We start from the raw sequence: 22,592 nt of genomic DNA, 5'->3' as shown, positions 1-22,592 counted from the left end.
AGCTTCTAATATATTATTTATAGGCCACAAAATCTATAAACCTCACACTATTAAGGCAACCGGGCCAGTTCCACGTGCTGCACAAGGTGCCCCTTTTTCCCCCCACTTGAGCACCTGCCCCTCTAAATGTCTGTGCACGCCACTGACCGTAAGAAACATACCTAAATGGGAGTCAATCTTTAGTGTTCCTCCCCCCTCTCCACTACTGGTTCATCGTTTTTTGAGTGGTGCGACCACTCCTACAACCAGCAATGTCCGTGTACCTGTTTGTGTACGTGAATGAGTGTACCCGTTTGTGTACGTCAATGAGCACGAGTATGTTACTTATTTATACCAGTAGGGGGCGCCAGAAACAGAGAGAGGGGTAGTGCTGTGTCTCTAATGAGAGAGAGAGAGAGAGAGAGAGAGAGAGAGAGAGAGAGTGGGGGGGGGGATTGCACCACTTTTTGTTTTTGAATGAATTTTGCCAATTCATATGTATAAAAGGTTTACGTTATCTAGTCCATATACCCTCATTTCCGTCCATTCGAGGCTAAGGGTTTGTGTGACTACAGATCCCATGGCCCGAGGGAACAGCCTGTGGCAAAAAAAAATGCTAATCGACATTATTATTATGTCGGGCAATGGAAGCAATCGAGATAACGATCACACAGCCTCCCACACCTTCCCCGAGATTTCTTCTGCAGAATTTAAGTTCAGATATAGACGTTCTTTTGCCCAGCAAAGCTTGAAAAAATAAGAAAGCAGTCATACCGCAGGTACCATTTGCATTATTATCAGCAATAAAATATACAGAGTATACGGTGTATACCGTCACCTCACCACATCAGCAAAAAATAAATAAAATAAATACAAATGTGCTTTGGACAGCAGCAGGGATACTGTATCAGTCCCATCGTCTTCCTTCGAGGAGGAGAGAGGAGGGAGGAGGAGGAGAAGGCAGACTCGTTTCCTCCATTACTGGATACGTTTCTCCTCCTCCTCATCATTAACCTGCATGAGCTCAACTACTTGCTGAAAACTTTACAGTCAGCACAATCTTCTGTCGACACCTTGAAAAACAGCCCCAAGGCTCAGGCAGAGAGAGAGGAGCAGGGAGAAAAACCCGCATTGTCGGTTAAATTAAGACAGCTTTTCAAAAAACATTGCGTCTCATTTCTGGGCGTTTGCGTGCACGTGTGTGTGTGTGTGTGCGAGCGTGTGTGCGTGTGTGTGTGTGTGTGTGTGTGCGAGCGTGTGTGTGTGTGCTCAGCTGGTGGGTGTTATTGATATGAATGGCACATGACCTGACCACTGGAGTACCGTCTGAGTGTGGGGAAGCTTTGATGAAGCCCTGATGTATTGCTTTTATATATGTGTGTGGGGGGGAGGGTTCATTGTTAACCCATTCTGACCTGAGATCAGATTCATACGAGGTTTCCACTGGACACACACTGGTCTGATGAACCCATTCTGACCTGAGATCAGATTCATACGAGGTTTCCACTGGACACACACTGGTCTGATGAACCCATTCTGACCTGAGATCAGATTCTAAAAATGTCAGTCGCTCTTCGATTTTTCAAAAATAGCAGACCTACAAGCTCGTAGCGCGCCACTCGGTGGCGCGCTATGAGCTTGTAGATCTGCTATTTTTCAATAGCTAAAGCATAACCTGATGCTGACACCAAAAATGGGTTCCCGGTCAGAATGGGTTAAGGAGTGAGAAGGTGGTGGCTGTCTATGCATCCAAAATAAATAAAAAAATAAAGAAAAAGCCCCGCTCGGCAAGACAGAGAGAGGACGAGTGGACACTTGAGGAGGAGTGGACACACACTTCATATACTGCCGTCTTATCAACAGCACACCGTGCAAACATAATAATCCCAAATGTGTCATGCTCGGGGAGGAACAGTCAAAAGGCCAGCAAACACAATTAAGACATCATATAACCGGCGATCACACCCCTTTTCCTCACCGGTCGGTTCCCAATGGGAATCGGGTTCAGTTATTTTAAGTATGCAAATGGAGGCATTATGTAGGAAAATATGCAAAATAGAAAATATGAAAAAGCTACTATACTGTGGAAGGGTTATCATGTATTCATTTACGTGTATTGATCCTATAAAACAATTTAATATAGGTCTAGTTTTTCCCCAACAATTTTGGAGCTCTGACTCATGGACTAGAAGAACCAAAAAGAACTGAACCGGTGGAACAAGGGGGTCCCAAAGAGAGCCATGTCCGTTTCTGTGCGCTGCACGGAAGGAAACGTGTTTGGACTTACTTTCTCCGTCTCCACGTGGGCGACGTCTTTGGCCTCCTGGTTCTCCTCCCACAGCGGGGGGCTGGCGGGGTCTTTGAGGAACGCCACCATGGACTGGAGAAGGATGGGTGGTGGCAGGAGAGAAACGGGAGAGATTAACCCATATATTGACCCGAGATCAGATTCTAAAAAAAAAACGTCTTCTACATCCTGACAGTTTTTTCTGAAAAAGCCATGTTTCCATGTCAGTGGTTCTTTCGATTTCTCAAAAATAGCAGACCTATACAAGCTCGTAGCGCGCCATTCGGTGGCGCGCTATGAGCTTGTAGATCTGCTATTTTTCAATAGCTAAAGCATAACATAATGCTAACACCAGGTGTGAGGGGCGGGGGGAGAAGGTGGCGGGGGGGAGAAAAACACAAAGAGAATCACTTTCTAATCAGCTCTTGTCAGATCGCACACAAAAACCCACAGAGCATCATCTTGTAAAAAAACGGCAGCATGTGTGAGGATGATTTACAGTCGCCTTGAAGGCTCTCCTCAGAACGTATAGTTGAAGAAGCCGCTTCTTATACCGGCTGACAGATGGCAGCCCCGTATATACACCTATGTGTTCTCTCATCCACCAGGCATCAACAAAAAAAAACCTTCCCCCTACCTTAACCCAGTTAGACCCGACTTCGGGAATTTAGGGGAAACAAAGTCTTCTAAATCCCGACAGTTTTCTATATCAGTGGTGCTCAATATTTCATGTCAAGGACCCACATAATTATATGTATTTGGCCGCCGACCCCCCCCCCCCCCCATCTGAAAATATATAGTTCCATTGACCCCCCCCCCCCAGAAGCAAAGATTTGAATTAAAAACGTTCGCTGTGAAAGAAAATATATTCAAAGATTTGCGACACATTTTCACGATTTTTCAAAAATAGCAGACCTACAAGCTCGTATAGCACGCCACTCGGTGCCGCGCTATGAGCTTGTAAATCTGCTATTTTGCAATAGCTAAAGTATAACATGATGCTAACAAACACCAAAAGGGGTTCCCGCCCAGAATGGGTTAAGTGTCGGATAACGGGACTTGTCGACAAATATAATGAACCATATGTCTGAGACAACGGAGACATATTGTTTAGGAGCCTTGTGAAGATACATTCCTGCCGTATACACTAGTATACCTACTGTACCACCACGGGAATGGCATGGTGATTATTCTGTGAGTTGGTTTTGGAGCAAAACTTTTATTTTCCCTTTTATCTCCTTTCCAAATTGGGCTGAACTGAACGGATGTCATACAGTGTGTGAAGATTAGCCTAATTACTACTGTGTGAGTACAGTCAATGGAAGTGCAATAGAGTTGTACATAATTACATGTACATGTACATCATTTATTAGTACTCGCCGATACGAGTACCGATACAAGTTTATTTTGGTTGAGTAACCACTTATTTGAGCCCTTTTTGAGTGGTGCAACCACTCCTACAACCAGCAATGTCCGTGTACCTGTTTGTGTACCTGTTTGTTTGTGTACCTGAATGAGCACGAGTATGTGACTTATTAATAGCAGTAGGGGGCGCCAGAAACAGAGAGAGGGGTAGTGCTGTGTCTCTAATGACAGAGAGAGAGAGAGAGAGAGGGGGGGGGGGATTGCACCACTCAGTTCACACGTGTGTGATTTTTTTCCTCATAGATGCAGATGGAACTCCGATCTACACTTTGGTGATTTGCTGCAGTGTTGTGGTCAGACTTGCTCGCGCTGCATTCGTTCAGCCTATATAGTGTCAATTGGATGTTTTGGTACTCGGGTCAAAGTATCGGTGGCCGGTTCCGAGTACTGAGTACGAGTACTTGAGGGTGGTATCGGCCCGAGTAACCGATACCAGTATATCGGTACAACTCTAAAGTGCAATGGGGTTCATCTTTTCACGTGTAACCAAAAGTGAGTAACAATTATGACTGATTCTACAACAGGTCGTTTCGAGGAAGCAATCTGATTGGTTGAAACGGCTTCTAGCCGTGGATCAAACCAGCACCATTCACCACCTAATCAAAACAAAGAATTCAGCTATGCTCTGTTTTCCCAGAGCGCTAGCAAAGTCGGTGGCTAGGCTAGCTAGTTTCTTGGGACATTTGTGGTCGTAGTGACTACATCTGTCATTAAAAATATATATTCTTTCAGCGATTTTCTTAGTTTTAAGGGCAACTGTAGAATTGCAATATGGCTCGAGGGTGTGGTTTAACGTTAATTAAATTGCCACTTCAGTGATGCTTGCGGAACTCGACTACGACATCACTGTCGTGGCAATAACCACGTTAAACCACACACACTCGTGTAATATTGCTTAAATGAATGATTGTGGTGCGGTTGTGACATACCCTTCCTGACTGGAGGGAGAATGGCTGAATGGTCAGGTCACTCTTACCTTGAACGTAGCGGGCCTGTTGTATTCTGTGTGAAACGTCCCATCTCTGCAAGAGAGGGAGGTATAGGCAAATCATCAACACAGCTGTTAAGGAGTCGCTGTGAAGGCTGTTAAGGTATTGGAGGAAAGGCAGACTAGTTTGACAGGCAAGATGACGTTTCTGGTTACTCGCTTGTAATGACAGGCAAGCAGAGTTGTTTTCGTCGACTAAGACGGAAATGTTTCCTCGACTACCTTTTTTCCCTGGCAAAAACTAAACGGAAACTAAATGAAAAACTAAGCTATGATGACTAAGACTAAGTATATCGACAATAGTCAACAAATAAAAACTAGACTAAAATGTTAGGACGGGACTAGTGGACAAGAGATCCAAGTCATTTTACACTTGGTTGCATGCTGAAAATCTGTTATTTTCAGCAAGTGTAAAATCAGACATTTCGACGGTATCAAGGCCCGCCAAAATACATTTCAGTCGACTAAATCAACTGTAGATTCAGTCGATTAAAACCTTATGACATTTAGTCGACTAAAACTAGACTAACACTAAAACATTCGAGGTGACTAAAATGTGACTGAAACTAAATGAAAACTATTGAAGAGACCATGACTAAAACTAAAATGAAAATTTTAATGACATTTTCTGGTTACTCACTTGTAATGCAGGAGACCCGCCCCTCCACTTTTGGAGCCCGGGTCGGCCTTCACTTTCTTACAGAGTTTACGACCCTCCCCGTCTCTGGCAGAATGAGAAAGAGAGAGAGAGAGAGAGAGAGAGAGAGAGAGCTGGGTTTGGCTGGGTTCTTCTTAAATGACACGCATTACATTCCATCCATCATGTCTGATCGCTAATCAGATGTACAACATGATGTAGGCTGCTTGCTAGACACAACCTCGATTAGTCGCTAATGCTCATACAGTATTCTCACATGCACAAGCTGCTCACTCACTTTGCCATTGCTGACGGCAGTGTAAATTCTTTCTGAATATTTCGATTTAGTCTTTTGAATAATAACGCAGCAATTAGTCTTAGTCCTATTTTATTTAGTCTTCTGAAATTGTTTAGTATTAGTCTCGGCAGCAGGCTGTGCAGCAGATAATATCCACAAATCCTCAGATGTATTAAGCACATGAACCCCATCGTCCATGTTCTGTGGACACGTGGTGATCATTGTGACTGTGAGGTTGTATTCACTCTGTTATTACTCCTATAGACAGCCATGTGTGTGGCTGTGTCCCTGGGTCTGTCCCCGTGTCTGTCCCTGTGTCCCTGGGTTTGTCCCTGTGTCCCTGGGTCTGTCCCTGTGTCCCCGTGTCTGTGTCCCTGTGTCTGTCCCTGTGTCCCTGGGTCTGTCCCTGTGTCTGTCCCTGCCCTGGGTCTGTCCCTGTGTCCCTGGGTCTGTCCCTGTGTCCCTGGGTCTGTCTCTGTGTCTGTCCCTGTGTCCCTGGGTCTGTCCCTGTGTCCCCGTGTCTGTGTCCCTGTGTCTGTCCCTGTGTCCCTGGGTCTGTCCCTGTGTCTGTCCCTGCCCTGGGTCTGTCCCTGTGTCCCTGAGTCTGTCCCTGCCCTGGGTCTGTCCCTGTGTCCCTGGGTCTGTCCCTGCCCTGGGTCTGTCCCTGTGTCCCTGGGTCTGTCCCTGTCCCTGGGTCTGTCCCTGTGTCCCTGGGTCTGTCCCTGTGTCCCTGGGTCTGTCCCTGTGTCCCTGGGTCTGTCCCTGTGTCAGGACAGTACAGTACAGTAACACTCACTTCAGACGGGTCAGATTTTTTGGAAAACAGACGGAAAAATACAGCTAAAAAAAATCAGAAAAACGCAGCAGTGTGCTGCAGGGACCTTAAGTGATAGGAAAAAGACGGAAATAGATATCGAACCACCCACACACACACACACACACACACACACACACACACACACACACACACACACACACACACACACACACACATTCACACTTAGTGAGAGTGAGTGGTGAGGCACTATCAACGATTCTAACATCCTCCGTCTCTCTCTGTCCAATAACAATAATGAGCCGAGGGAACTATATGCACATGGCAAAACAGACAAGGAAGAGACAGCGTTAGTTAAGAGATAAACAGAGAGCCAGGGAAGAAAGGAAGAAGAGACAAAGGGAGCCTTGCCAAGGGAACTATATAAGCCCCTACACGCTAATAGAAATTTAAATACACGGAATTGAATTATGGTGGGAGAAGTATGGCAGCCGAGCACACCCGCCACCGCATGCACTGCCCTTCAAAGGGAAAGGACAGGTTATTAGTGTTCTATATGTTCCACGCTATCTAGCCCCTTCTGGGCGGCAAGCCCTTTTGGCGTTTTAAAGCATCATGTTATGCTGTTAGCTGTTGAAAAAAAAGCAGATCTACAAGCTTGTAGGTCTGCTATTTTTGAAAAATCGTGAAAATGTGCCGCACATTTCAAATATATATATATATTCTTTCAGAGCGAACATTTTAACTCAAAGCTTTGAGACCCAGAGGGGGTTCCTGGAACAACATATTTTCAGATGGGGCGGCGGAGGCCAATTACATATAATCTTTGGGGTCCTTGACATGGAATATTGAGCACCACAACCACTGATACAGAAACATGAGGCATTTCAGAAAACTGTCAGAATTTAGAAGTCTTTTTTTTTTTTTTTTTTTGATGTCGGGCCTAAAAGGGCTAGAGAGTACAGTGAACGTGTGTCTCCATATAGGCATAGTGACAGAGACAGACAGCGTTCCAGGTAGCTAATGCCCTCCTTTTCCTTGTGCCATATTGTGCTGACTCACGGAAGGCAGATGGCACCAGTAGGGAGTACTCGGGGAGCAGATGTGACCCCGACACTTCCTATCTGGGAGATGAGAGGCAGTCAGCTGATATGAAAATTAAAAAAAAAAAAACCTGTTTGCTATACCGTACCTCAGACACCTTGACACGCTGTCATGGGTGACAAAGGGGCCGAGTAGAGCATGGACATACACTAAGTCCTGCAACTTGTCTGATGTTTGAGACGCAAACTGTGACAAGAGACTTACTTATATTCAACTCTATTTGTTGTGGATAAACGGTACCTATACTCGCTTTCGTTCATTGTATTGCGATATAAATTATTCAGGTATGTTGATGTACTGTATACAAACTAAAGATGTACACAGATCAGTGCAGTTATAGGTATAAAAACAGGAATAGTAAGAGAGTGGCGATGCGCTTTGATCTCGTCCGCAACGCAGATGCAAACATTGGAACTATATCCCATTGAGATAGAATGAGCACTTCCACATTCCATTGTTACAATGTGAGTCAACGCTATAGAGCGCCGCAGGCCCGCCCCCTTTCAGAAAAGCGAGTGGCCCAGGAAATGAAACCCCAATGCATTCTTCCATCGGCACTTCTAATATAATTTATTTAAAGACGGTTACGCCGCGGACAAAGCCAATTCGGATCGTGACGAATCATGATAATGAACACAATGTTTTGGGACGATCCGAATTGGCTTTGTCCGCGGCGTAACCGTCTTTAAATAAATTATATTAGAAGTGCCGATGGAAGAATGCATTGGGGTTTCATTTCCTGGGCCACTCGCTTTTCTGAAAGGGGGCGGGCCTGCGGCGCTCTATAGTGTCACCACTCTCTTACTATTCCAGTCGGTGGTAGATCAGCCAGTTGGTGCACCATTTATTTTGCACATTGAGATATCCGGTCCGGTCCGCATCCTGTCTTTCTCTGCCTTTGGTTTACCACAGGACAGGACAAAATAAATAAATAAAATACAGTTACATACATAGAAGACATAAGGGCAGAGAGCAATGTCCACAGCTCAGTCTAGTCCTGCGTGCCAAAATCCTGATTAAGCCTCAGAGTAGATTTTTTTTGATGGACAAAAGACCTCTTCAGTCTGACCTTATTGCATGCTGGAACACCATATCTCCTTAAAGGCAGCAACCTATACTCTCCATGCAAGGCATGGCTATAGTATTAGAGGGGATATTCCTTGCTAACCTTAGGATGCTGTTATCATACGTGGATGTATAGAGTCTCTGAAGTGGTTGTCCAACACTCTTTGAACAAAATGTTTATTTGTTGCAGCAGTTGTGACTTTAAGGCTACAGACAAACATCCATACCAGGTGGTACTACAGTACTGAAGAACACTCATAATAACAGATGTGAAAAACAAAAGAAGAATCCTGTCTACTAGCACCGAAGGATCTTAAACGGCCAAAGAGCCAAAGGTCAGGTCCGTTCTCTGAGCCGGCAGTAGTCACACTCTCCCTCTCAATTCAATTCAATTCAATTCAACAGGCTTTATTGGCATGACGTTTTACAAGTGTTGCCAAAGCACAATCACAGATATTACAAACAACAACATAACAACATAATATCAATGACATGAAAAAATAAATTAAAATAATATAAAATAAAGCAGGTGGTGCAGAAAATAAAACATGGCATACTGTATGTGTGTCCTACTGGTTGTCCCTTTTCTTGTGACAGGAATTTACATATTTTGCAGCCAAAACTGCACATTCTTTCTGTTCCCCCAGAAGGACTGGTAATCTTTCCCTTTCTGTCATACTTCTGAATTCTGGGAAATTTGTTTCAAATTTTGGGAAGAACTCCTCTCTAATATTTGTGTAGTTTTTACATTGTGTTAAAAAGTGTAACTCTGTCTCTATAGCTCCGTCATCACAGTGACAGCACAGCCTCTCCTCTCTGGGCAGCCAGGTCTGTCTGTGTCTGCCCTTCTCTATTGCCAGACTATGATCACTCAGTCTGTACATTGTCAAAGTCTTTCTCAAGTTTTTGTCAGTTACTGTGGTTAGGTAGTCTGCCACAGTATACTGTCTGTTTAGAGCCAAATATGTTTCTAGTTTGTGTTGTGATTGTGTGAGTTCGTTCCAATATGTGATGTATTTATCTTTTTCTTTAGTTATAATTTGGTTGGGTCTAATCTTCTGAGTGATAGTGTAGCTGCACTGAGGCTGTCTGGGGTTTGTGATGTCAGAAGGTGAGAGGTCAGCTAGTTTCAAAACTATCTGACTGAGGGGGCTCTTTTGGATGTCCAACTCTTGGCAGGCAAGGGCTTTATAATGGTAACAGGCAGGGTCACTCTTTTTAATATGGCTCCAGAATTTAATAGATCTTTTCTGTATATTTAGAAGTAAAGGATATTGGCCTAATTCAGCCCTGCATGCAGAGTTTGGGCATTTTCTTTGTACCCTGATAATAGTCTTGCAGAACTCTGCATGCAGGATCTCAACTGGATTTTTGTCCCATTTTGCCCAATCACTTTGTAATAAGGGACCCCATACCTCACTGCCATATAATGCAATTGATTCTATAACTGATTTAAATATTTTGAGCCATGTCCTAATTGGAATTTGGATTTGAATTGAACGCTTGATGGCATAAAAAGCCCTTTTTGCCTTGTCTTTGAGTTCCTTCACAGCTGAACAGAAATTCCCAGTGGAAGTAATTTGTAAACCTAGGTATGTATAGGTATTTGTCCGTTCTATTTGGGTCCCACCTATTTTGAACACTGGTTGATTCTTCTGTAACCGTGATCGCTTTTGGAAGGTCATAATTTTGGTCTTCTTCATATTTACTGTCAGGGCCCAGGTCTGACAGTACTGATGAAGAATGTTCAGGCTTTGCTGAAGACCTTCTCTAGTTGGGGACAGTATGACTAGGTCATCTGCATAAAAGAGACATTTAATGTCTGTGTCAGTAAGGGTGAGACCAGGTGCTGCTGATTGTTCTAATAACTGTGCCAGTTCATTAATATATATATTGAAGAGGGTGGGGCTGAGGTTACATCCTTGCTTCACCCCTCTCCCTTGCGGGAAGAAGTCTGTGTGTTTATCACCAATTTTAACAGCCAATTTATTGTTTTCATATATTGATTTAATGACATCATAGGACTTTCCCCCTATTCCACTTTCTATTAATTTAAAAAGTAAACCTTCATGCCAAACTGAGTCGAAAGCTTTCTGAAAATCGACAAAGCATGCGTGAATTGTTCCTTTGTTTTGATTTGTGTATTTATCTATTAGTGTGTGTAGGGTGAAAATGTGGTCAGATGTTCTATAATTTGGGAGGAATCCTATTTGACTTTTGCACAAGACATTGTGCTCTGTGAGGTAATCTATAATTCTTGAATTTAGAATGCTGCCAAATAACTTTCCTAGGTTACTACTTACACAGATACCTCTGTAGTTGTTTGGATCAAATTTGTCTCCATTCTTGAAAATGGGTGTAATCAGCCCCTCACTCCAGCTTTCAGGGAAATGACCCACACTCAGTACCAAGTTGAATACCTTTAGAATGGCCAATTTACATTTTCTATTGGTATTTTTTATCATCTCGTTTAAGATGCCATCAGGCCCACATGCTTTTTTGTTCTGCAGAACCTTTAGTTTGTCTTCCAATTCTAATTCAGTGATTGTGAAATCCAGTGGGGTCTGATAGTCCTTAATAGCTCTTTCAAAGGTTTTCAATTTATCTGATATCTGCTCTTGGGCTTCATTCTTTGTAGGTTTTCTATAAAGATCCCCAAAATGTGTTTTCCATGTATCACCATTTTGAATGGATTGCTCACTTTTATGTTTCTTGGTAAATAAGTTCCAGTTTTCCCAGAATTTATTTGATCCCAGAGACTCTTCAATTAATTCTAGTTGGTTTTGTAAATATTGATCTTTTTTTGTTCTCAGTGTTTTTTTATATTGCTTTAAAGTGTCACAGTAACTAAGGCGGAGTTCCTGACTGTCTGGATTCCTGTGTTTTTGGTTGGAGATATTTCTTAGTGTCTTCCTAATGGATTTACAGTCTAAATCAAACCACCTTTCCCTGTTTGTTTTCTTGTGTTGTTTTGTTTTGCATTTTAAGTTTGAGGATGAGGCCAAATGATCAAATATGTGGTTAATGTGTGCCAGACAACACTCTACACCTTCAGTATTCTGAGGGTAAATCTGGGACAAGAAGGAGTCTAGAAGAGACTGTGTTGACTCACTGACCATAGCATTTTGGTACTGATCCAGACTGTTTGGGGCCCATCTGTATTTCCTCTTTATGTTATACAGATTACAGGACTGAGAACATATATTACCTGTGTCTGCCCTTTTTAGATATAAAGTGATCTGGGAGTGATCTGATAGAGGTGATTGTTCTTTTACTGTGAAGGCTGTCAAAGAGTTTAGGTCTAAATCTGTTATAGCATAGTCAACAGTGCTGCTACCAAGTCTTGAACAATACGTATACCGTCCAAAAGAATCCCCTCGCAGCCTTCCATTGACAATGTACAGACCCAACGCTCTACAAATCTGCAGCACTTGTTTTCCACTCTTGTTTGTGGTTTTATCATAATTATTCCTGTTGGTAAGTTTAGGAAAAAGAAGGTTATCTCCAGTGATGTAACTGTCACCTTCAGTACTAGTAAAGTCTACCTCCTCACCAGTCCTAGAATTTAGATCTCCCATGATCAGCACAGATCCCTGGGCCTGGAAATGACTGATCTCTTCTTCTATGATGGAGAAAATCTCCTCACTGAAATATGGAGACTCTATTGGGGGATTATACATTGCGCATAGAAAAATGCTTTTCTCGCTGGAAATTATATCTTTTTGTATTTTTAACCAAATGTGATTTTTCCCTTTCTTCTTTATTTCTATAGAGTCAGCTAGTTGTGACTTATACCATATCAACATCCCCCCAGAGTCTCTGCCCTGGGTGACTCCATTTAGTTTAGTTGATGGGACTATAATCTCTCTATAGTTAGGAGGGCACCCAGTAGGGACATCTCCTTTGCACCAAGTCTCCTGCAAAATAACAATATCAACACCAGTAACCTTGTCTAAGAATTCAAGATTTCTGCTTTTTAAACCAAATAAATAAGAATTTAAACCCTGAATATTCCAAACTGATATGCTAAATGATTGTATCATTGACACTGTAACAGATTGTCATTTTAAGTTGAGAAGAAAGAAGTAACAGTTTAGAACATGACATATTTACAATGTAACTTGGCATGTAGCCTATATATATATATATTCATTTTTTTTCCATTTTTTTTCCTTCATTTTTTTTCTTTCATGAACAAGCATTACCTGCTTAATTACCACTGCCGCTGGGTGTGGCCCATTAGATGAGAGCATAAAGTGCTCAGCATGTCCTGGATGGTTCTCAGTTCGCTGTGGGCGGGTCCTGCTGCTCCTCGGACCACATCAGCATAGGACAGTCCGCCTGGCTGCTGCTGCTGCTGCTGCTGCTGTGGAGGTGGTGGTATGACATGTCTTGGAGGTGGTGAGGTCCTGGATCTGGGTGCAGACTGGTTTTCATCCATACGACTGATGTTTTCCTGACGTCTGTGCTGTGGTGGTGGTTGTAGGTGCTGCTGCTTGGGCCTGGGTTGGAAGGCTCTCCTCGGCATGCTGTTGGCTGGTCTCTCTGTTGTTTGAGTGTTCGAGACTCCCATGTTGCTCCTCCTGTTGGTTGTTGATCGTCGATTTAGTGTGACATCTTTCAGTGTCTTGGTAAACAGTGAAACTGCTTCTTTGTGGAGGTGAACCGGATCATAAAGATCGTCTACCGTTATATAGGGGTAGTGGGCAACGTGTACATTTGGCCACATTTCACAGTCTCTGGAGATGCTGACATTCACTTTCTGTATCATCTGTGGGTGGAAATCCTTCCTTGGTAGCAGGGTGGACATCACTATCTTAGAGTTAGGGAAGGTGTGACATGCCTTCTCGGCGACAGCTCTAAGAGACAGGGCCACTCTCTCCTGTTGCGCTCTAAGGTCATTCGTACCTGTGTGGATTAGGATATGGCTTGGGGATCCAAGGCGAGTCTCAGATAGCATACCCATTGCTGCCTCTGTGTTTTGACACCGGAACTTTACCACATTGTGCCTGGGGAAAAGCCTTTTCTCATCGATGAATTTTCCATTTGAATCTATTAGTAGCACAATGTCTACTCTTGCAGTGGGACCGTCTGGTCTGGTGGGCCCATCTGGCTGTGTGTGGCTACTGGACTCTTCTCTCTCTGGTAGAGAGAGGTTATCTGGTCTGATGGGCCCATTTGGCTGTGTGTGGCTACTGGAATCTTCTCCCTCTGCTAGAGAGACGTTATCATCCTGCTGTTGGTCCTGGTTGCTCACTGCTGTGTGTGGACTGTGGTCAGTCCTGTGTGGCTCAGACTCAGTGAGAGAAGTCATCCGTTCCTTCAGACCGTCCAGTATTCTGTCCCTCTCCTTAAGTTCTTCTGCCAGAGCAACAAGTTGAACCTTATGGCTCTCTCTCTCCAGCTGTAGTTCTCCTAGATGGTCTTTCAGAGCAGCTATTTCTCTTCTGTGGTTGTCACTCTCATGGTTTAGCGCTTTCACCTGTTCTGACAGTGCAGTGAGCTCTCTCCTCTGGCTCTCTTTCTCTTCTTGTAGCTGTTCTTTCAGAATGAACAGATCTTTGTTGTGCTGTTCTCTGTTTTGCGTTAATTGTTTTTTCCAGGTTGCATGTACACTTTCTTGCTCTTTTCTCAGTTGTTCCATTTCCTCTCGTTGTAAGAGTCCAGCTGAGTCTTTATCTTTATGATTCTGATTCAGGACCATTTCTTTGAGCTGCACCAGTTCTATTTCTAACTGGGTGAAGTGTTCCTTAAGTTCTGTGATGGAGGTCTGATGTGGAGGGCTCAGGGTCTGCTCTGTGTCATCAGTGTGCTCCTCCTCATTTGGTGTGCTAGAGACAGTTGGGGTGTCTGTGTTACTGGCACATGGCTGGGGTTCCCTAGGGGAGGTGTCTTCTCTCTCAACCATAGATTTAATTGCCTGGAAACTGTTCTGGAAAGTTTTGAAGTGCCCCTGCACCATGACTTTACCACTTTTATAAACATTGACAGTTGTCATGATGCTGTCAGAGTCTTCTGGGTCCCTGATCTTTAACTGCCAGCATTCCTTGTTGCCCTTTTTTGCCACTGAGGGGTGCTGGTTGATAATGGCTCTGTGCCAGCTTTCAGGTCTGTCAGTATAGAAGATGAGATTACAAATGTCTCCATTTTTAAAAAGATCAGCAAAGAGGCTTTCTGGTTGCCCCTTAAGAAGCTCCAGTTTGAACGTGCTTCTCTCTGTGTCATTTTTTATTTCTGGTGGGTAGTGTATGTTAATTATATCACTCATGTTCTGCTCTGGACAGTAGTAGTTGTAGAGTGAATATAATTTAGATGAAAAGCATGTGAAACAAAGTCCCTGCTTTCCAACTGCTACTGTTAGCACCCACTGTTAGATGTCACTCTTATCTTAAAATTATTTCAGCTGCAACTATTAGCTTCCAAAGTCCACAGTTAGCTTCATATAGTTTCAACTGTTATTGTTAGCACTCCTTGTTAGCTTCCAATTGTCACACTTAGCTGCTTCTGGGTCCACTGTTAGCTGTTAGCATCCACTGTTATCTTCCAAAGTCCACAGTTAGCTGTTGGCATCCACTGTTGGCCCTCAAAGTCCACAGTTAGCTGGTAGCATCCACTGTTATCTTCCAAAGTCCACAGTTAGTTGTTAGCATACACTTTTAGCCTTCAATGTCCACAGTTAGCTGCTAGCATCCAGTGTTAGCTTCAAGGTCCGTTTTTGGTCCGTTTTTGGTTCAACTGCAGCTGCTAGCATCACTTTTTTTTTTTTTTTTTTTTCTCTCTCTCCTTCTGTTGAGCTTGTCTTTACATTATTCTAACTTTTACTTAATTCTTCTCAATTCAAAATGACAAAATAAGTACAAATCTAGGAGCTCATGTAGAACATGTCTCCCCTCTCTCCCCCCTCTCTCTCTCCCTCTCTCACACACACACACACACGCACACACACTTTTCAGCCTGTCCAGAAGCTTGGGAAAACAGAAATGGAGATTCATGGCTGATCACAGGCCTGCTCACTGGTGAAAACACGACGCTACTTCCCAACACAGAGGGGTGCTAATGCATTCCAGTTAGCAGCATGCAGGGGAGAACGTCATAGGGTGAGTCACCAGCACTTTGCCGTGCACAGGGGGGGGGTCTAAGAAGAAGGCCTGCTGAGGGATAGCAGAGAGACAGCCTGGTGTGGCCAGACAATATCACTGAGGGCCATTTTTTTCGTCGCATTAGCAGATTCATCTGGTTTTTCCCCAGGTTATCCCATTTAGACCCCCGAGAACTGATTGTTACAAAATGTGTCTTCTAAATCTTGACTTGTTTTCTGAAAAACCTCGTGTTTCCGTCAGTGGTTTTCAAACTATTTCATGTCAAGGAGGAGCCCCAGGATTAGATGTTTTTGGGCCACCGAAATATGTTGTTCTATAGGGACCTCCTCAGAAGCAAAGATTTGAGTTAAAAACGTTTGCTCAGAAAGATTATATATTCAAAGATTTGCGCCACATTTTCACGGTAAAAAAATAAATACATAGCAGACCAAGGGCTGTATTTTGCGTGTCTTAAGTACCAGGTCTTATTCCCTAACTTGAGTAAACTAAAGACCTGGAGGCGTGATCAATGCTCTTTGGCCACTCAGAAGAGCCAAATTGAGCATTGATCACGCCTCCAGGTCTTTCGTTTACTCAAGTTAGGGAATAAGACCTGGTACTTAAAGACACGCAAAATACAGCCCAGCTAAAGTATAACACAATGCTTGAAAAACACCAAAAGGGGGTTCCCGTTTTGAATGGGTTATTATTGCAGAGGGAAGCGACAGGAATCAAAACGACTTGAAACAAACGGGTGAGGAGACGACGAGTAAAAAAAGGGAATTATAAAAACAAAGGCTTGTTGGTCCTCCACAGCTTTCATCAGGCTGAACCATCATCCGCCGGCCGGCCAGCACAGGGCCAAAGAAAACGTTTGTTTCACCCACCCCGAGTGCTGATTGAAGACAGGCACAACGTTCCGGACAGGTCGAGGAAGGATAGAATTTGATAGAAAGCAGCCCCCCCCCTCCTCTCTCGCTCAGCGAGCCAAACAACAAGCCAGTGATGTCACGTCGAGAGAGAGAGAGAAAAAGGTCGTTGCCAACAATTTGTATAAAGATTCAATTGAGTGGCTTTTCTCAGGGATTAGTAGCGGATTTATATAGCGCAGTAAGGGAGAGTCACCATGCTACCGGATGAGCACTTTTAAGTCCAGGGTTCCCGTAAAATACAACGCCTACAATGTTTGGCGTTTGGTCCAATAGAACAGCACGGGGTCACACCTGTTACTATTAGGGCTTCATTGTTACCATTAAGGGCTTCAAATTGTCTATTAATTCGTTCATTGATAATTGACAACCTTATCGATCGATTAACCGGTTAGTTTATAAGCGGCTTCTTTTTTTTTTTTATTGGAGAATCTGAATTTCCCCTCAATAATGTCCAGCATAAAAATCTACATTTTGCCGATATACAGAAAGAATACAAATGGCATATTATTGTTCCTTAATCAAACATTTATGTGACAACTTCAGACACAGGGCCAGGCAATGCGTGTTCCTCAGCCGCGCGAGCGAGCGCGCACACAGACGCCATTACATTCACAGAAAACCGCCCGATGTTAAGTTTAATTGAAGAATTTCTAAACGGCGATTCATCAATTTTCGATTAATTGTTATAACACCCCTAGAATTACAAATATGCCTAACTATAAAGGTTGCAAGTTCAACTCTTCCCTCGCCGAGCTCTTGACATTTCTTTAACCCATTCTGAACGGGAACCCATTTTGGTGTTAGCATCATGTTATGCTTTAGCTATTGAAAAATAGCAGATCTACAAGCTCATAGCGCGCCACCGAGTGGCGCGCTACGAGCTTGGAGGTCTGCTATTTTTTTGAAAAATCTAAGAACGACTGACATTTTTTTAAATCTGATCTCAGGTCAGAATGGGTCAATCAGACCAGTGTGTGTCCAGTGGAAACCTCGTATGAATCTGATCTCAGGTCAGAATGGGTTAAGTGCTGTGCGGCAACCATAAACATGTTTCCAGAGGAATTAGTGTCGCCTTGCTTGGGCCAGTAACGTGTCTGTCGTCTCTCTTCCTGTATATGACCTCACCCGCATTCTCCCCGGTGGTTCCCACAAAGTTGGCCTAAACTCAGGTCCCTGTCATCTGCTCAAAGTGTGCCATCCTGGCCCCCAAATGGCTGGCCCTTTTCCCTGGCAGAAACCTGCCATTCTCACGCTGTGATCCATGCCTCTCCCTCCCTCTCTCTCTCTCTCTCTCTCTCTCTCTCCATCCACCGCAAGCTCTCAGCCCGGGGGGGCTTCTTGCTTCTGGAGCTCGTCCATGTGATAGATAGAAGGTGGGCAGAGAAAAGGAGAGCACGCCAGTAAACCACATAGCACCTCGCCACCACGGAGGGGCTGCTGGCACAGGACCACCACCTTGTCCTGTCCAGTAAAACCACATAGCACCTAGCCACCGTGGAGAGAGGCTGGCACGGGACCACCACCTTGTCCTGTCCAGTAAAACCACATAGCACCTCGCCACACCGCGGAGAGAGGCTGGCACGGGACCACCACCTTGTCCTGTCCAGTAAAACCACATAGCACCTCGCCACCACGCGGAGAGAGGCTGGCACGGGACCACCACCTTGTCCTGTCCAGTAAAACCACATAGCACCTCGCCACACCGCGGAGAGAGGCTGGCACGGGACCACCACCTTGTCCTGTCCAGTAAAACCACATAGCACCTCGCCACCACGCGGAGAGAGGCTGGCACGGGACCACCACCTTGTCCTGTCCAGTAAAACCACATAGCACCTCGCCACACCGCGGAGAGAGGCTGGCACGGGACCACCACCTTGTCCTGTCCAGTAAAACCACATAGCACCTCGCCACACCGCGGAGAGAGGCTGGCACGGGACCACCACCTTGTCCTGTCCAGTAAAACCACATAGCACCTCGCCACCACGCGGAGAGAGGCTGGCACGGGACCACCACCTTGTCCTGTCCAGTAAAACCACATAGCACCTCGCCACCACGCGGAGAGAGGCTGGCACGGGACCACCACCTTGTCCTGCCGTGGTTTGATCCTGGCTCTCGCTCTCTACTTGCACTCCCGCGAGGAATCGGCTGGAGCGGAGTGTATATACCGTTCGTTCATAGCCTCGGATGACTCTCCTATACACGCCAGCGGCACTATAACACCAACAACACCTACATTTAACCCTTTTAGACCAGACGTCGAAATTTTTAAAAAATGTCCTGAAATACCTCATGTTTCTACCTCATGTTTCTACCTCATGTTCTCAATTATTTCATGTCAAGGACCCCCAGAAACTATTATGTAATATGCCACCAACCCCCCATCTGAAAATATGTTGTTCCAGGGACCCCCCAGAAGCAAAGATTTGAGTTAAGAGGTTCTCTCTGTAATAATATATATATTCAAAGATTTGAGGTACATTTTCACGATATTTCAAAAATAGCAGACCTACAAGCTCATAGTGCGGCACTCGGTGCCGCACTATGAGCTTGTAGATCTGCTATTTTTCAATAGCTAAAGTAAAACATGATGCCAAAAGGGGTTCCCGTCCAAAATGGGTTAAAACGTAGGGATGGATGACATGTGCACCGCCCCAAAAAGAAAAACAGAAACCAGATGAAAGACAGGCAACATGAAAAAGGGGCAAAAGCTGAGAAGACAGTACACTACTAGACTTTCTAACGTAACAGAAACAAAGATGACAATGTGTTCAGTCGTTTACTATCCCCCCCCTTACATTAAAGATATTCCCTCCTCTTGTCCATCAGGCCCTTCCTTCCATCTTTTGACAAGCTTGAGAGGTTTCCAGTGTGGAGGTGTCAAGAGGGGGAGATAGATATTTATTTCTTCTTCTTGTAAGTAAGGCTTTTCTTTCCTCTCTCTGGTGAGATGGAGATGGTTCAAAGTGGCTGACAGGTATGAAAATAAATAACATTTAAAAACGCACTGGGGTCCCTGAACACTAGGGTCGGAAAAAAAACAATGACAAACAGAAGTCGCATCAACCGCCGGAGAGCAAAATAGATAGTTTGTTGTTTAGGGAAAACAATTCCTCTGGGGACGCCGGGACGGGGGAGTTGACTCCCTTGCACAATGTAAACACTCCAGATCTGACAGCTCCATTGTACTGGCTTCTAGGAGACAGATTTGTAAGACTGGAGGAGTAGAGACAACAACAGCATGCGGCTCACTGATGCTTTACGACACAGTGTCTTGTCATAAAACACAAACGCACGCACATTCCAATCGCACGGGGCGCAGAGACAGACAAAACAAGGTATAGGAGAGACCGCCCTACCCCACACGACACCACGACCGATATACGCACTGCCGAAGCCAATCAGATGATATAGAGACTCAACAGAACAGTTAACCCGTTTAGGCCTGACGTCGGAAAAAAAAGAAAAGTGTCTAAATCCTGACAGTTTTCTGAAAACCCCATGTTTCTATGTCAGTGGTTCTCAAACATATTCATGTCAAGGACTCCAAATATATATGACCACCCATCTGGAAATATGTTGTTCCAGGGACCCTCCCCAGAACCAAAGATTTGAGTTAAAACGTTCGCTCTGAAAGAATATATATTCAAAGATTTCAGGCACATTTTCACGATTTTTCAAAAATAGCAGACCCACACAAGCTCATAGCGCGGCTATTTGTCCCAATAGCTAAAGTATAACATAATGCTTAAAAACACCAAAAGGGGGTTCCCGCCCAGAATGGGCTAATGAGAATCTTCATGGTGACATGAGGATACTGCCCTGACACTGATTGAAAGCGCAGCCAACGGTGAAACGCTTAACCCATTCTGACCGGGCACCCATTTTGGTGTTAGCATCATGTTATGCTTTACCTATTGAAAAATAGCAGATCTACAAGCTCATATCGCGCCACCGAGTGGCGCGATACGAGCTTGTAGGTCTGCTATTTTTGAAAATTCGAAGAGCGACTGACATTTTTAGAATCTGATCTCAGGTCAGAATGGGTCAATCAGATCCAGTGTGTGTCCAGTGGAAACCTCGTATGAATCTGATCTCAGGTCAGAATGGGTTAACCAATGATTGGCGAGATGTGACACAGCAGAGGCAGGATTTCAATAGCGTCCCATAAAATGAGTGGGAGCCTGTCAAAACCGCACGCGTACAAAAGGTCGTTTAACCCATTTAGACCCGACACCAGAGTGGTGCTCAAGCTATTTCATGCCAAGGACCCCCAGAATTATCTGTATCTGGCCGCCGACCCCCCCATCTGAAAATATGTTGTTCCAGGCAGGCACCCCTCAGAAGCAAAGATTTTAGTTGAAAACGTTCGCTGTGAAAGAACGTGTGACTAAATGTGACTGAGGGACTGCCAATGAAAGCAGGGAATCGTAGCTTCAAATTGACATATTGGTTGTTCAGTTTGACCCACTCGTTTTGGAGATATGGCTTATAGAGTTAATGTCTTGCAGAAAACACATTTACGATAAATAAATAAAAACAACAGATCAACAAGCTTGCGGATCTGCTATTTTTTCAATAGCTAAAGTATAACATAATAATGCTTAAAACACCAAAAGGGGTTCCCATCTAGAATGGGTTAAACGGCTTATAAATTGCGTCGGCAGAATACTTCTTGACACAAAACCCACGGCACACGATTGGAGAGTTGATCCTTCGACGGCAGCAACTCTTGTCGGGCAACGACAGGGAGGGAAAAGGAGTAACATTTTACAAGGATTTTCTGGAGTTTTATACCCCTTTTGATTTAACCCATTCTGACCTGAGATCAGATTCATACGAGGTTTCCACTGGACACACACTGGTCTGATGAACCCATTCTGACCTGAGATCAGATTCTAAAAATGTCAATCGTTTTTCGATTTTTCAAAAATAGCAGACCTACAAGCTCGTAGCACGCCACTCAGTGGCGCGCTATGAGCTTGTAGATCTGCTATTTTTCAATAGCTAAAGCATAAAAAGATGCTAATACCAAAATGGGTTCCCGTTCAGAATGGGTTAAAGCATTCTGCCTCGGTACTTACCCACAGTTCACCCATGCGATGGTCCCCTGTCCCTTCACCGCCTGAGCCACGTCTGACAGCAGCTTTAGCTGGGGGTCCCCGGACGAAGCTAGCAGACAGGGAAGAAGAGAACATGGCCTGTCATCAGTCTCCCATACCCGAAAATCCCCCCCCCCCCCAAACCATTCAATATAGCCCATCCCAGACACACACACACACACAGAGAGAACACTGAATGTCACATCAAACGGGGGTTGAGAGAAAGGGACGAGGTGTCGCGTTACGATGGCGTTCAATAGCTCGGTATATAAAAGACCTGGTGACAGAAGAAGAGAAGGTTATAGGACATCGTTGGGTTAGATCATGGGGGCGAATGGCGGTACCTCCTCTTCTATTTCCCGTTACTGGGCGAGTTCGTAGAGGGGGCTAGGGTTACAATCTGCTTTCAACGTCTCACAATGAGCAGCGCTGGAGGGGTGTGGAGTTTGTGGGTGGTGATACGAAGATGAAATGATTGCGGAGTCAGGCTAACTTTTTTGTTGTACAGTCAGTGACGCACAATACTAGCCCATTCTGACCTGAGATCAGATTCATACGAGGTTTCCACTGGACACACACTGGTCTGATGAACCCATTCTGACCTGAGATCAGATTCTAAAAATGTCAGTCGTTCTTCGATTTTTCAAAAATAGCAGACCTACAAGCTCGTAGCGCGCCACTCGGTGGCGCGCTATGAGCTTGTAGATCTGCTATTTTTCAATAGCTAAAGCATAACATAATGCTGACACCAAAAGGGGTTCCCGGTCAGAATGGGCTAGACACTTCCATCGGACACAGTCGACTCGGCGCATTATAGTTTAGTTCCGTTTGTTTCATTTTGTTTTTGTACCCTCTCTGGTTCAGAGAGAAATTATCGCACGGTTCGGTTGCACAATCTACCTTATCTGCCTGTGTGAGAGCCGA

The 22,592-nt window shown here is 44.5% G+C and overlaps 1 protein-coding gene across 1 annotated transcript in view; it reads right to left on the bottom strand.

Moving 5' to 3' along the window:
* The window catches only part of pdia5 (protein disulfide isomerase family A, member 5), an 82,069-nt gene that overhangs the window by 46,756 nt on the left and 12,721 nt on the right, over positions 1-22,592 (bottom strand). Inside the window, exons 3-6 of the mRNA XM_080786487.1 lie at positions 21,651-21,738; positions 5,320-5,403; positions 4,668-4,713; positions 2,267-2,359 (exon numbers count right to left, since the gene is read on the bottom strand). Of these exons, the coding sequence (XP_080642613.1) occupies positions 2,267-2,359; positions 4,668-4,713; positions 5,320-5,403; positions 21,651-21,738 (311 nt within the window). The remainder of the gene's footprint in view (positions 1-2,266; positions 2,360-4,667; positions 4,714-5,319; positions 5,404-21,650; positions 21,739-22,592) is intronic.

This window comes from Protomyctophum bolini (genome assembly GCF_963924005.1).
Source record: "Protomyctophum bolini genome assembly, chromosome: 16".
NCBI lineage: Eukaryota > Metazoa > Chordata > Actinopteri > Myctophiformes > Myctophidae > Protomyctophum > Protomyctophum bolini.
Note: the sequence above shows the minus strand (reverse complement) of the source record. Positions and strands in the feature narration are given on the sequence as shown.